This window comes from Gorilla gorilla, chromosome 1 (assembly GCF_029281585.2).
Source record: "Gorilla gorilla gorilla isolate KB3781 chromosome 1, NHGRI_mGorGor1-v2.1_pri, whole genome shotgun sequence".
Lineage (NCBI taxonomy): Eukaryota > Metazoa > Chordata > Mammalia > Primates > Hominidae > Gorilla > Gorilla gorilla.
Window position 1 is genome coordinate 97,786,249 of NC_073224.2, and position 14,877 is coordinate 97,801,125.

General features: G+C 38.5%; 1 protein-coding gene across 4 annotated transcripts in view; it reads right to left on the bottom strand.

Moving 5' to 3' along the window:
- The window catches only part of IFI16 (interferon gamma inducible protein 16), a 45,308-nt gene that overhangs the window by 18,474 nt on the left and 11,957 nt on the right, over positions 1-14,877 (bottom strand). For all 4 annotated transcript variants that reach the window (XM_019025086.4, XM_019025077.4, XM_019025088.4 and 1 more), the window contains exon 7: positions 3,920-4,087. In XM_019025086.4, coding sequence (XP_018880631.3) covers positions 3,920-4,087 — 168 coding nt within the window. The remainder of the gene's footprint in view (positions 1-3,919; positions 4,088-14,877) is intronic.

Genomic DNA, 14,877 nt, shown 5'->3' on the forward strand with positions numbered 1-14,877 from the left:
AACCCAAACAAAAACAATGTCTAATTTTGAATATGTGTAAATATATGAGACAGTTCAACATCTATATTCTGACTTTGGAAGCAGGATATGACCATTAAATGCTCAAGCTTTAGAGTTCATTAAGGCTGGATTTGAATCTTGGCTCTAACACTAAAAATCATTATTAGCTTGAGTAAAGTTTTAACCTCTAAGATCCCTGGTGTTTAGAAATGTGAAATGTGACTAACAATAACATCATCTGGGTAATGTAAGGAAGAATGAATAAGAAAAAGTACATAAAGTGCGCATAATTTACATTTAGCACACTCACTGTCTTTGTGAATTTTGAGAAATATTTTAAAACTGTATTTATCTTGGTTGTCTCTTATATAAAATGAGGCTGAGAATAGCATCAATCATGACTGTTATGAGGAAAGAATGCAATAATATACATAAAGAATACAGGTTTTAAAGCCAGCACCTAGTAAGTGCTTACGAAGTAGAAATACGATTTATGTTACTGTTATTACACTGTCTCTGCAGGGATTTGTATGTGTGTTCTGATTAACTGCTGTCTCATATTCTGTTTACGTTGTTGACAGAAACCCTAGATCGAGTTGGTATGGGAAGCTTTTTATTAAGAGACTTCTCAATTCATTTCTGCCACTTATTCACAAGAATACCTCGGAGTATTATCTTCTCAAATTCATTTAAGTCCCATAACCAGAGTAGAATTTAGATGAGAGAAATGTAATCTTTGGTTGAATAATATTTTAAATCACTATGTAATTTTTTTTTCTCAGAGTAATTATCTCCCCTCCCATCCCTGCTCCTGATTCATGTCAATTTGTGTTTCTTGCTTTAGGTGTACAGAACAGAAAAAAAATCAATGATGAGAATAGGCTGTTTGTTTTAAATCTCAATGAATATAGAGCGTATACCATAGAGAAAATCTTTGGGAAACCCTACGATCAGTGGAACAAGACTATACTCATCTGGGGAGTCACCAGGAAAGTGGTTAGACAGACACTGTATTTACAGACGATAGTGGACACCCAAGAATAAATGGCTGCGTAGTGTGTTTAGGTGCATGAGGCCATGAAGGCATATAATCCTCCTGGGATTCCTGTGCTCCAGGGAAGTTCACATACAGCACAATCATTTGTACAGCTGTAGCAAGGGTTGTGATTCATATTTTAGCAGGTGGGACTTAGAAATTCTCACATAATCCTTTCAAAGAAATATGAGTGATAAAAGCATAGTTGTTTGGAGATGCCACTTAAGTCACTGAAAAGGCACAAAGAAAATGGATCTTAGGTTGCAATGACTGAGCAAGGGCTCCTTCTACAGCCACCTGTGCCAAGATGGCAAAAAGGCACAGATTCTGTTCTTCAAATAACACCTGCATAAACTATGGAGGGAAATACAGCTTTTTGAAGCTAACTAAAAATTACAACAATGAAAACAAACCAAAAAAAAAAAATCAAAATAGAGAATCCTTAAATATAGGAAGCTTCTCTTCCAGGATGTGTACATGGTGGCTGGAGGTATCTGCTGCTGGGTCAGAATACAGCTTGGGGCTTGGGTAAGAAACAACTGTAAAAAATAACGATTTAATCCTTCTGCTTTTCCTCCAAGTTTACTGCCCCTTCACCACAGGTACAGGCTTCTGAACCCTCAGTGCAGGTGACTATAAGGGTCATATCACTGCTGAGCAAAAGGTAATCTGGAATAAGAATTGATGCACATAGCATGAACTGACTTTTTCCCCTCTTGTATTCTGTTCCTCTGGGGTAGATGCTACCTACCATCTGAGCTTGTGGTATATAAAAGGAGGAAATTACTCCCACACCCCAATTGTTTAAATGCTATTAGGAAAAATAAAGGGAGCTAGGAAAGCTCACAAAGGGAGGACCAGAGAGAACCAACTATGGGAGGATCTCACCTAATCTGAAACGTGGTTGCCAGTGAGGACTTGCTGTAGGAAGGGATTTAGGCTGGGGCCTGTGGAGAGTTGGGTTCGAGAAGAGACTGGAGAAAGTGATCCCAGCAAAGGAAGCAATCTATATGTCAAAGCTTCTGATTTGGAAAAGACCATCGATATTTTAAAATAAAACCTGGAATGTGGTCATGAACGAAGTGAAAGGATGAAAGGTAATTGGAATAAAGATAATGAACATATTCTTGTATTCATCTTCCTCCATCTGGCTACTTCCCCACAATCTCTCTCTACACCTGGATCAACAAAATACAGTAATCCTCTTGAGTCAGGAAGCACTTCATGAATGCATACCTTGTAAATATCTAAAGACACAGAGACTAGTAGGATCTCAATGAATATACTTAATTAATAGTGAGAAATTTGACCACATAAATTTTACTTGATTAAATTACTCTTTCTCTTTCCTGCAGCTCTTCAGGCTCCAGGAAACCCAGCCTTATGTTGCTTTAGATGTTTTGATCATCACTTTGCTAGAAAGATTCTTTAAAATCCACAATTCCAGATGCAGAATTCTGCTGTTTTGTAGTCTGCATCAGCCAGCTAGAATCCTTCAAGGTTCTCAGATGTATTTAGAAATATTGAAGAACTTACCTTGGCATTACCAAGTAAGTGATTTTTTAAAAATACTCTTTATCAAGGGCAAGGAAATATAACTTCTTTTATTTTCACTATTTTTAACCTTTTTTGTTATTTATTAATATTAGTTTAATTTCCATAGTTCTACCACTTCTGTCATTCAGATATTTAATATAGAAAATGCACTCTGTTAGAGAGGCGAATGAAAGGATTCTACTTCTGGAGGGTGGTTTACTTATTAGAACACACTCTGATCACCACTGGCCACATTTGTTATCAGAAGGTTTGCAAAGCATGGGCTATGTAACTGTTATGTGACTAATAAATAAATTACTGACATGGCATATATAAACTAATCTAAAGCCATATATAATCATTAATTTTTCACGTTTTAGGTTTAAATAAGACTGGATATGAATCATGACTCTAACTTTCTTTGAAAGCTTGAGGAAGATTTTTAACCTCTCTGTACCTCTATTTTCTTCTCTGTGAATTGGGGCAGAATTAGCATCCTCCTAATGGTTATGAAGAAAGAATGAGATAACGTACATCGGGAACAACATGTAAGAACCAACGTCTAGTTAAGTGCTCAAAAAGTAGGAATATAATTATTGTCATTGTTGTTCCATGTCCTAGGCTGAATTTGTAGGTTTGCTCTGGTCTACAGATATAACCTGAGCTATGCTGACCCTGTTAAGGAAAACTTCAGATCAAGGAAGTATGGGGAACACATTATAAAGTAAGTCTCTCTGTTCACTTCTATGAAATTAGTAATTTAATCTCATTGACAGGAGACCCTGTGAAAGCAAAGAATGGGAGGACTCATCAGTTCCAGTATCTTGTATCAGCGAGAACTTGCCAGAGGAAAACATTTAAGTTGGCATGTAAAATTTGAGGAGATTCTCACCAGTGATGATATAGGAGAAACAGATACCCATCAAGAAAATACCATGTGTCAAAATATGTAATGGGGGTAGGAATTTGGAACTATGACAATAAAATCAGAAATATTACTAATAAGCAAAGGAGAAATGGGTAAAAGAAACTGGAATGTAGGATCTGAACGCATTCTTGTCTTCGTCTCTGCTTGTCTGGCCACTCTCTCTTACCCTCTCTACAACTGGAGCAATACAAGATAGTAATCCTCTTAAAGTTAGAAATCATTATATAAATGAATGCCTTTTAGATAGTAAAGATTATGATGTGGTGCTATCTCACTGTATGAATTCAATAAATGATTGACATAATTTCATACCAAGATTGTACATACACAGAGATAACAGCAGTAGCTCTTTCAACAGTCTAATGATCCCTGTAAATTATGGTGGGGAGACATGAGGCATGGGACCCAGGAAATTGTACCTTGGTGAAGAAACTGCTGGATGGAGTTGTTGGTGGCATCTGAGGAGTCCGAAGATGGCTCTCAGGGAAGGTTGTGCTGGCCTCTGAAGGATTTGGAAGCTGACTCTGTTCCTGGGGTAGCTTCATGCTCTTGGGGTCACTGTTTCTCGGGTTTGTTTTTTTCTTTATCTGAAAGTATTCATTTTCTGTTTAATGGTTTTCAATATTAGAGGAAGCACAACATCTTTTCATTTGTGAGAATACCATCCTTTATTAGATTCTAATAGGTCTCATTACTTCCAAACATGGTCTCTTTCTAATGTATCCCTCCAGGCAATTGTCAGAATATTTTTTTTGCTAAAATGTGAAATGATCAAGTACTCTTCTTCCTAAAATCTTTCAATATCTACTTACTGATGTTTTTACATTGGAGACTCCATTTCTGTCTTTATGACAAAAGCCAGCTTGTTGGAGGGCTGCTTTTTACCTGTCTTGCATCATTTTCCTATACCTTTCTACATATACCAATGTTATACAGAACTCACTATGCTGTTTCACACTTTAACATTTGCATGTGACATTTTCTCTCCCTAGAAATCTTTCCAGTGTTTGTCTTTGTCTTGCTAAGAGCAATAGGACCTATTGCACATTGATTTCCCATAATGTACAAGGCAATGGAATAAGAAATATTTTTCCATTATCTCATTTAATTTTTAAACCAATCTTACGAGAAATATTTAAAAGCTATTTTTCCCAATATCAGGAAACTAATGTGCCAGATGTAGAACAAGTCTATCCTATTCCAAAGTCCTTGCTTTTGGCCACTGCATTATATTGGTTCCCCACCCTCCTAATTTCTTCAAATATTTTATTATTTACCATGAGTTTTATATCCTTTTGAAGCCTATGAGGAACATCATTCTCCTAATATATCTTAATAGGTTTTTCTATTTAAATGTGAGTGGAATATTCAAAATGGCACGTTTGAAAAAAAGCAGATTGCTGCTGCAGGCTCCAGGAGACAGCAGAAAAACTGTGAGTGCCCAAAGTGTGAAAGTGTGAAAGGGGATCATCCACCCCTGAACATACATCCTCACTGGGGAACCTGAAGGTCTGGATCACAAGTGAAGGATTTGACCTTACCTGGAGCTAAGGTGAATTTAGAGAGCTGAGCGAAATACAGGGGTAGAGGAAGCAGCGGGAAGAGCCCTGTGGGCTCTCTCAGTCCCCAGGGAAGCCATTTCTGACTTTGTCTCACAAAGGTCCTTCAGGAGGGCTGCCAGTGGAATTGGGGAAATACCACAGGGAGAAGAAACTTCCAGCTGAAGTTTTGACCGAACACAAAATGTCCTGGACAGAACCCAGGGGTGGGGGTGATCTGGGAGTGCAGACACCAGCACAGAGGCCACAGCAGGCAGGGAGGCTTGAACTCTGAAAGCCCTGCTTGCTTTCTCAGCAGGGAGGCTGGTAGCAGGTTCTCAGCTTTGCTCACTTGCTGCCTGGAAATAAACTCAGCGCTGTTGGTGGGTGCATGGTGGGAGTGAGACTGGCCTTTCAGGCTGTGTGGGAACTGGATGAGGCCTGTAACTGCCAGCTTTCCCCAACTTGCCTGGCAACCTGCATGACACAGCAGAGGCAGCCATAATTCCCTTGGGAATATACCTCCATTGGCCTGAGAATCACACCCCATCCCCCACAGCAGCATCAGCTTTCCCTGTCCAAGGGGAATCTAAGCTCAGACACACCTAACCCTGCCCCCACCTGATGGTCTTTCTCTACCTGCCCTGGTAGCCAGAAGACAAAGGACATAATCTCTTGGGAGCTCTGTGGCCCCCCACCCACCACCTGAGAAACTCAAATCTTATTTCAAGTGACCCTAGGGCAAGCTTGTATCCTCCCTATACTATTGCAGCTGATGCTCTCTTAAAAGCTCCACCTCCTGGCTGGAGGACAACCAACACAAAATTATCCCAATAAACAAAATTAAAACCAAGGACCCTCACGGAGTCCACTTCACTGCCCTGCCACCTCCACAGGAGCAGGTACTGATATCCATGGATGAGACCTGAAGACGAACCACATCACCGGACTCTTTGCAGACACTACCCAGTACCAGCCTGGAGCCTGGAGCACAGTAGCTCTGCTGGGTGTTGACAATCACTGTAGTTCAGCTCTCAGGAAGCCCCATCCTTCGGAGAAGGGGGAGAGCACCACATCAAGGGAGCACCCTGTGGGACAAAAAAAAATCCTAACAGCAGCCCTTGAGTCCCAGATGTTTCCTCTGATATAGTGTACCCAAATGAGAAGGAAGAAGAAAAACAATTCTGGCAATATGTCAAAACAAGGTTCTTTAACAGCCCCAAAAGATCACACTACCTTACCAGCAATGGATCCAACCCAAGAAGAAATCTCTGAATTGCCAGAAAAGAATTCAGAAGGTGGATTATTAAACTACCCAAGGAGGCACCAGAGAAAGGTGAATACCAACTTAAAGAAATTTAAAAAATGTTACAGGATATGGATGGAAAAATCTCCAAAAAAAATAGCATTAAAAAAAAATCACAACTTCTGGAAATGAAGGACACACTTGGAGAAGTGCAAAACACACTGGAAAGTCTTAGCAATAGAATCAAACAAGTAGAAGAAAGAATTTCAGAACTTGAAGACAAGGCTTGTGAATTAACTCAATCTGACAAAGACGAAGAAAAATGAATTAAAAATGAACAAAGCTGCTGGGCATGGTGGCTCATGCCTGTAATCCCAGCACTTTGGGAGGCTGAGGCAGGTGGATCGCCGGAGGTCAGGAGTTCGAGACCAGCCTGGCCAACATAGTGAAACCCTGTCTCTACTAAAAATACAAAAAATTAGCTGAGCATGGTGGCAGGCACCTGTAATCCCAGCTACTTGGGAGGCTAAGCCAGGAGAATTGCTTGAACCTGGGAGGTGGAGGTTGCAGTGTTCCAAGATCGCCCCATTGCACTCCAGCCTGGGCAACAAGAGCTAAAGTGTGTCTCAAAAAAAAAAAAAAAAAAAAATGAACAAAGCCTCCAAGAAGTTTGGGATTACGTTAAACAACCAAACCTAAGAATAACTGGTGTTCCCGAGGAAGAAGAGAAATCTAAAGGTTTGAAAAACATATTTGAGGGATTAATTGAGGAAAACTTCCCTGGCTTTCCTAGAGATGCAGACATCCAAATACAAGAAGCTGAAAGAACACCTGGGGAATACCCTAGAAAAAGATCATCACCTAGGCACATAGTCACCAGGCTATCTAAAGTCAAGACGGAGAAAAGAATTTTAAGAGCTGTGAAGCAAAGTATCAGGTAATTTATAAAGGAACCTATCAGATTAAAAGCAGATTTCTCAACAGAAATCCTACAAGCTAGAAAGGTTTGGAGTACTATCTTTAGCCTCCTTAAACAAAACAATTATCAGCCAAGAATGTGTATCCAGTGAAATAAGCTTCATAAATGAAAGAAAGATCAAGTCTCTTTCAGACAAACAAATGCTGACAGAGTTAGCCACTATCAAGCCAGCATTACAAGAACTGCTAAAAAGAGCTCTAAATCTTGAAATGAATCCTCGAAATACAACAAAATAGAACATAAAACATTTAAAGCATAAATCTCATAGGACTTATAAAACAATAACACAGTAATAAAAAAGTAAGGTATTTAGGCAGCAAATGGCATGATGAATAAAATAGGACCTCACATCTCAATACTAACATTGAATATACATGGCCAAAATGCTCCACTTAAAGCATACAGAACAGCAAAATGAATAAGAATTCACCAACCAAGTGTCTACTGTCTTTAAGAGACTCACCTAACACATAAGGCCTCATGTAAACATAAGGTTTCATATAAACATAAGGTAAAGGGGTAGAAAAAGATATTCTATGCAAATGGACACCAAAAAGGAACAGAAGTAGCTATTCTTACATCAGACAAAACAAACTTTAAAGCAACAGCAGTTAAAAAAGACAAAAAGGGACATTATATAATGCTAAAAGAACTAGTCCAATAGGAAAATGTCACAATCCTAACACTGGAGCTCCCAAATTTATAAAACAATTACTACTGAACCTAAGAAATAAGACAGATGGCAACACAATAATACTGGTTGACTTCAATACTCCACTGAAAGCACTAGACAGTCCATCAAGACAGAAAGTCAACAAACAAAAATTTTTGGACTTAAACTATACCCTACAACAAATGGACTTAACAGATATTTACAGAACATTCTACCCAACAACTGCAGAATATACATTCTTTTCATCAGCACATGGAACATTCTCCAAGATAGGCCATATAATAGGCCACAAAACAAGTCTCAAAATTTAAAAAAAAAGTTGAAATTATATCAAGTACTCTCTCAGACTACAGTGGAATAAAATTGGAACTCAACTGTAAGGAACCTTAAAACCATGCAAATACATGGAAATTAAATAACCTGCTCCCGTATGGTCATAGAGTCAATAATGAAATCAAAATGGAAACTAAAAAATTCTTTGAAATGAATGATAATAGAGAAACAACCTATAAAACCTCTGAGATACAACAAAGGTGATGCTAAGAAGAAAGTTCATAGCATTAAATGCCTACATCAGAAAGTCTGAAAGAGTACAAATAGATAATCTAGGGTCACACCTCAAGGAACCAGAGAAACAAGAACAAACCAAACATGAATGCAGCAGAAGAAAAGAAATAACAAAGATCAAAGCAGAACTAAATGAAATTGTGACAAAGAACAACACAAAAGATAAATGAAACATAAAGCTGGTTCTTTGAAAAAATAAATGAAATTCATAGACCGTTAGTGAAATTATCAAAGAAAAGAAGAGAGAAGATCAAAATAAGTTCAATTAAAAACAAAATGATAAATATTACAACTGATATCACACAAATACAAGATCATTCAATGCAACTATGAACATCTTTATGTGCATAAAGTAGAAAACCTGAAAATATACAACCCTCCTGGGTTAAACCAGGAAGATATAGAAACTCTGAACAGAGTGATAATAAGCAGTGATATTGAAATGGTAATAAAAAATAATTTCCAATAAAGAAAAGCCCAGGACCAGATGGAATCACAGCTAAATTCTATCAGACATTCAAAGAATAATTGGTACCAGTCTTATTGACATTATTTCACAAGATAGAGAAAGAGAGAATTCTCCCTAAATCATTCTATGAAGCCAGTATCACCCTAATACCAAAACCAGGAAAGGACATAACAACAACAAAAAAAAAACTACAGACCAATATCCCTGATGAACATAGATGCAAAAATCTTCAACAAAATACTAGCTAACAGAATCCAACAGCATGTCAAGATAATGCACCATGATCAAGTCGGTTTCATACCAGGGACTCAGGGATGGTTTAACATACACAAGTCAATAAATGTGATATACCACACAAATAGAATTAAAAACAAAAATCACCGGATCATCTAAGTAGACGCAAAAAAAAAAGCATTTGACAAAATCCAGCATCACTTTATGATTAAAACCCTCAGCAATATTGGCATAGAAGTGATATACCTTAAGGTAATAAAAGCCGTCTATGACAAACCCACAGACAACATTATACTGGTCAGGGAAAAATTGAAAGCATTCCCCCTAAGCACTGGAACAAGACAAGGATGCCTACTCTCACCACTTCTATTCAACATAGTAATGGAAGTCCTAGCCAGGTAATCAGACAAAAGAAATAAAGGAAATCCAAATCGGCAAAGAGGAAGTCAAACTGTCGCTGTTTGCTGGTGATATGATTGTATACCTAGAAAACCCTAAAGACTCATTCAAAAAGCTCCTAGAATTGGTAAATGAATTCAGCAAAGTTTCAAGCAAAGTTTCAGGATACAAAATTAAAGCATGAAAATCAGTAGCTCTGCTATACACCGCCAGCAACCAAGCTAAGAATGAAATCAAGAACTCAACCACTTTCACAATAGCTGCAAATAATAAAATAAATAAAATAAAACACTTAGGAATATACCTAACCAAGGAGGTGAAAGACCTCTAAAGGAAAACTAAAAACACTGCTGAAAGAAATCATAGACGACGCAAAAAAATGGAAACACATCCTATGCTCGGGGATGGGTAGAATCAATATCATGAAAATGACCATATTGGCCGGGCGCAGTGGCTCACACCTGTAATCTTAGCACTTTGGGAGGCCAAGCCAGGTGGATCACCTGAGGTCAGGAGTTTGAGACCAGCCTGGCCAGCATGGTGAAACCCCATCTCTACTAAAGATACAAAAATTAGCCAGGCGTGGTGGCAAGCACCTGTAATCCCAGCTACTCGAGAGGCTGAGGCAGGAGAATCGCTTGAACCCGGGAGATGGAGGTTGCAGTGAGCCAAGTTCGCGCCATTGCACTCCAGGCCTGGGGGACAAGAGCGAGACATTGTCTCAAAAAAAAAAAAAAAAAAAGAAAGAAAGAAAATGACCATACCGCCAAAAGCAATCTACAAATTCAATGCAATTCCCATCCAAATACCACCATCATTCTTCACAGAACTAGAAAAAAAAATCCTAAAATTCATATGGAACCAAAAAACAGCCCACATAGCCAAAGCAAAACTAAGGAAAAAGAACAAAAGGAAGAAATCAGGAAGCATCATATTACCTGACTTCAAAGTATACTATAAGGCCATAGTCACCAAAATAGCATGGTTCTGGGTATAAAAATAGGCGTATAGACCAATGGAACAGAATAGAGAACCCAAAAATAAACCCAAATACTTACAGCCAACTGATCTTTGACAAAGCAAACAAAAACACAAAGTGGGGAAAGGACACCCTATTCAACAAATGGTGCTGGGATAATTGGCAAGCTACATGTAGAAGAATGAAACTGGATCCTCATCTCTCACCTTATACAAAAATCAACTCAAGATGGATCAAGAACTTAAATCTAAGACCAGAAACCATAAAGATTCTAGAAGATAACATCGGAAAAACCCTTCTAGAGAGTGGCTTAGGCAGAGACTTCAGGACTAAGAACCCAAAAGCAAATGCAACAAAAACAAAGATGAATAGATGGAACTTAATTAAGCTAAAAAGCTTCCGCGTAGCAAGGGAAATAATCAGTAAACAGACACAGAGTGGGAGAAAATATTCACAAACTATGCATCTGACAAGGGACTAGTATCCAGAATCTATGAGGAACTCAAGCAAATCATCAAGAAAAAAACAAATATAAAAAATTAAAATGAGTCTATAAAGTTTTACTTTATGGTCAGACATTAAAATTGGATAAATAATGTCTACAATATTTTACTAAAATTAAATTTAACATTAATAGCACATTAATATAAAGGTAAAATTTAACTTATTTAGTATAAAATTATACAAAAAATAGTCAAATATAAAATGGTGTTTATTTTTTTTAAGTCCCGAGGGTGGCCAGGTAAGTCACAACGCCCCTCATCCCCAAGGCCATAGCAAGCAGGGGTGGTGAAGGCCACAAGAAGGCCAAGACTTCAAGAGGGGGCAGGGCCACAGCATCCCTTGGGCAGCGCTGAGCAGGAATGGAGCGGGAGACGTCACCATGGGGCTTCAAGCCCCAGGATATGCAACAAAAATTACATGCTTATTTTCCACTTTCTTTTCCCTCAGAATTAAAAGTCTTTTAGCACAGGTACCACCCCTAGAATTTCCAGTACACCAGCACCAGCCTGAAAACCATGTTCTTATTAAAAGATAAAAAAAGATTAAAAAAAAAACTCGAGCCTGGGAAGGACCCTATTTTATGTATTAACCACTGAGGCTGCTGTCTGCACAGCTGAGAAAGAATGGACCCATCATATTCGAGTCAAGAAAACATCTTCTTCGTTAGAATTATGGGTTACTGTACTAAGATTAAGCCCTACTAAGTTAAAGAAAGCTTCATTTTAATACATCTTTTATATATATTTTTTCTTCTGTTATTAGCTCCTTTGTTATAAATATAACTAAGTCTAACTCACCTTAGACCATTGTCTTTAATGCTTGTTTTTTCATACTTTGTGGAAATAAAAAAAGATTAACAGCAGCTAGACTTTTCACACAAATATTTATGTCCCGGCCCTCTAATTGACACAATTACCCATAGCACTCATCATTGTGATCACCTGCAGCCAAGGCATCGATTTTCTGCTCCTACAGCCTGGCAACCTTGTAGTAAATGGGACTACATCCTTTAAACTACTCAAGAGCAAAGTTAGACTTCCACAAAAAAGGTTTGTGCAGATCTAAAACCCTTCATCTATTTCACCAAAAGGACTACCCCTTCTAACTGTCAGCCCTTATCAATGTAACCCTGTCCTTCTCTTTATCACCACCTCCACCTTAACTAACTCTAGACCTGCCCTTAGTCGCTTCGATGGCATGGGGATTGACATAAATGAAAAAGACCCCCTAGGTGTTTTTAAAATACGCATTATTCCCCCATCTTCCCCTTCTTCAGTAGCCTCGCTTCTAGATCCCACACCAGTTGCCCCTACATCTAATAATAAAACTAGGTTGTCTATTGTAAAAATAAGACATCTAAGACAGACCTTAGCCATCAAGACAAAATATCAAGATGCAAATGCCTGGCTGGAATGAATTAAATATTCCCTTCGCACTTTACATAAAAATTATTATCACGCTTGTACGCATGGTGGGCCAGAGGTCCAGATTATCCCCTTTCCACTCGGATGGTCTCCTCATTGACCAGAAATGGACGTATGGTGGCTCTCTTGCAAAATCCCACGGTTTAGGATAATCCATCATGCTGAGCTCTCTATCTGTTATTTCCTGAAACTCAATACCCTGGAGGTCCGCCCCCGAGGGCAAGCCGGCTTCCACCTCTGAATGCCAAGTTTACTTTGTGCCTCTCACGGCAAGAGGAAAATTTGGTGTTCCTTAGAAGCATAAAAGGATGCAAGGAGCTCAAGCCTTTCCAAGAGCTTGCCCATCAGTCCACGCTTAGCCATCCCCAAGCAAATGTATGGTGATATTGTAGAGGACTTTTACTAGACGCTCTGCCAAATAATTGGAGCAGTACTTATGCTCTAATCCAACTGGCTATCCCCTGCACCCTGGCATTTCACCAACCTAAAAAAAAAAAGGTAAAAACAAGACACTGCAGGCCAAAGGAAACTCCTCATAAGTCCTTTAATCCTTAGGTTTACATAAATGCTATTAAGGTCCTATGAGAAGTGCCAAATAAGTTTAAAGCACAAAATCAAATAGCTGCAGAGTTTAAATCCATGTTGTTCTGTTAAGTAACTATAAATTTTTTTTAAGTAGACTAAATAAATTGTATCTACTATAATCAGCAACGATTCATAAATCACACTGAGGACGCCATCAAAGAGAAAGCTAAGCAATTAGGACCTACCAGCCAGATGGTCTAGAAAAATAAAATAGCTTTAAATATAATATTAGCAAAAAAAGAAGATGTTTGTGTCATAATTAAAACTCAATGTTATACCTTTATTCCTAATAATACTGCCCCTGATAGAACTATAACAAAAGTGCTACAAGGATTAACAGCCCTATACGATAAACTTGCCAAAAATTCTAAAATAAATAACTCTTTTTCTAAAATAATAAAACATTGGTTCAGCGGATAAAAAAATTAACTTCAATTCTCACCTCGTTTGCTCTTGTTATTGGTGTACTTATTCTTGTAGGCTGTTACATTATTTCCTGCCTTTGAAATTTTATACAAAAACTTATCTCTGCCACTCTTGCAGAGTTAACTCCTAATTCTCCTCCACCCTATTCTGAAAAATTACTTCTCTTAAAAGGACAAAAAAAAATTAAGTCAAAACATATTAAACAAGTTTAAAGAAGAATTACGAAATAAGAGGGGAAATTGTAAAAAGTAGAGGTTCCTCTTCAAAAACTTTCCTCCCCATCTAATTAGAAATAAATAGTAACTTCTCTTAAAAGCAAAATGTATTCAAAGACCTGTACAAACATTCTTAAATATCTGCTAGCCATAATAAAAAATCAATATACTTTATGTTCTTAGCTCCCACAATTTAGCCTAAATATTTGCCCTAACATGCTTATACTGATCCAAACAAACATTAGGTCATAGCCTGTTCCTCTTCCTTATTTAAAGGTGTTTTTACCTTTCTCAACATTCCACAAGTTACTTCCTCCTTCCTTTGTTCTCCTATGCCTTTGCCTCTTTTAAAAAGTTCTAAGTTGCTAGCCAGTCGGGACAAATACAGAAGGTGAGGTCCCGTCCCAGCCAATGGAAACCGAACGCAGCAGGAGGGTGGACGCGTCAGATTATAAATGAGCCTGTCTCCTTTGTTCCGTATAGTCTTGTGGCAAAACTGCTGGCGAGTGTACCCTTTCTACAGAAAGTATAAAAATGGCCTTGCTGAAAAAATTAAATTTATATTCAAATGCTATTTATTTATGGCACCAGGGAACAAGCATTGCACATACAAATAATCCCATCAAAAAGTGGGCTAAGGGCCGGGCACGGTGGCTCACGCCTGTAATCCCAGCACTTTGGGAGGCCGAGGCGGGCGGATCACTAGGTCAGGAGATCGAGACCATCCTGGCTAACACGGTGAAACCCCGTCTCTACTAAAAACACAAAAAATTAGCCGCGCGCGCGCGGGCGCCTGTAGTCCCAGCTACTCTGGAGGCTGAGGCAGGAGAATGGCGTGAACCCGGGAGGCGGAGCTTGCAGTGAGCCGAGATAGCGCCACTGCAATCCCGCCTGGGCAAAAGAGCAAGACTCCGTCTCAAAAAAAAAAAAAAAAAAAAAAAAGGGCTAAGGGCTAAGGACATGAATAGACAATTCTCAAAAGAAGATATGTAAATGGCCAACAAGCATAAGGAAAAACGCTCAACATCACTAATGATCAGGGAAATGCACATCAAAACCACAAAATGATGCCACATTACTCGTGCAAGAATGGCCATAATCAAAAAATTTAAAAAAATAGACGCTGGCATCGATGTGGT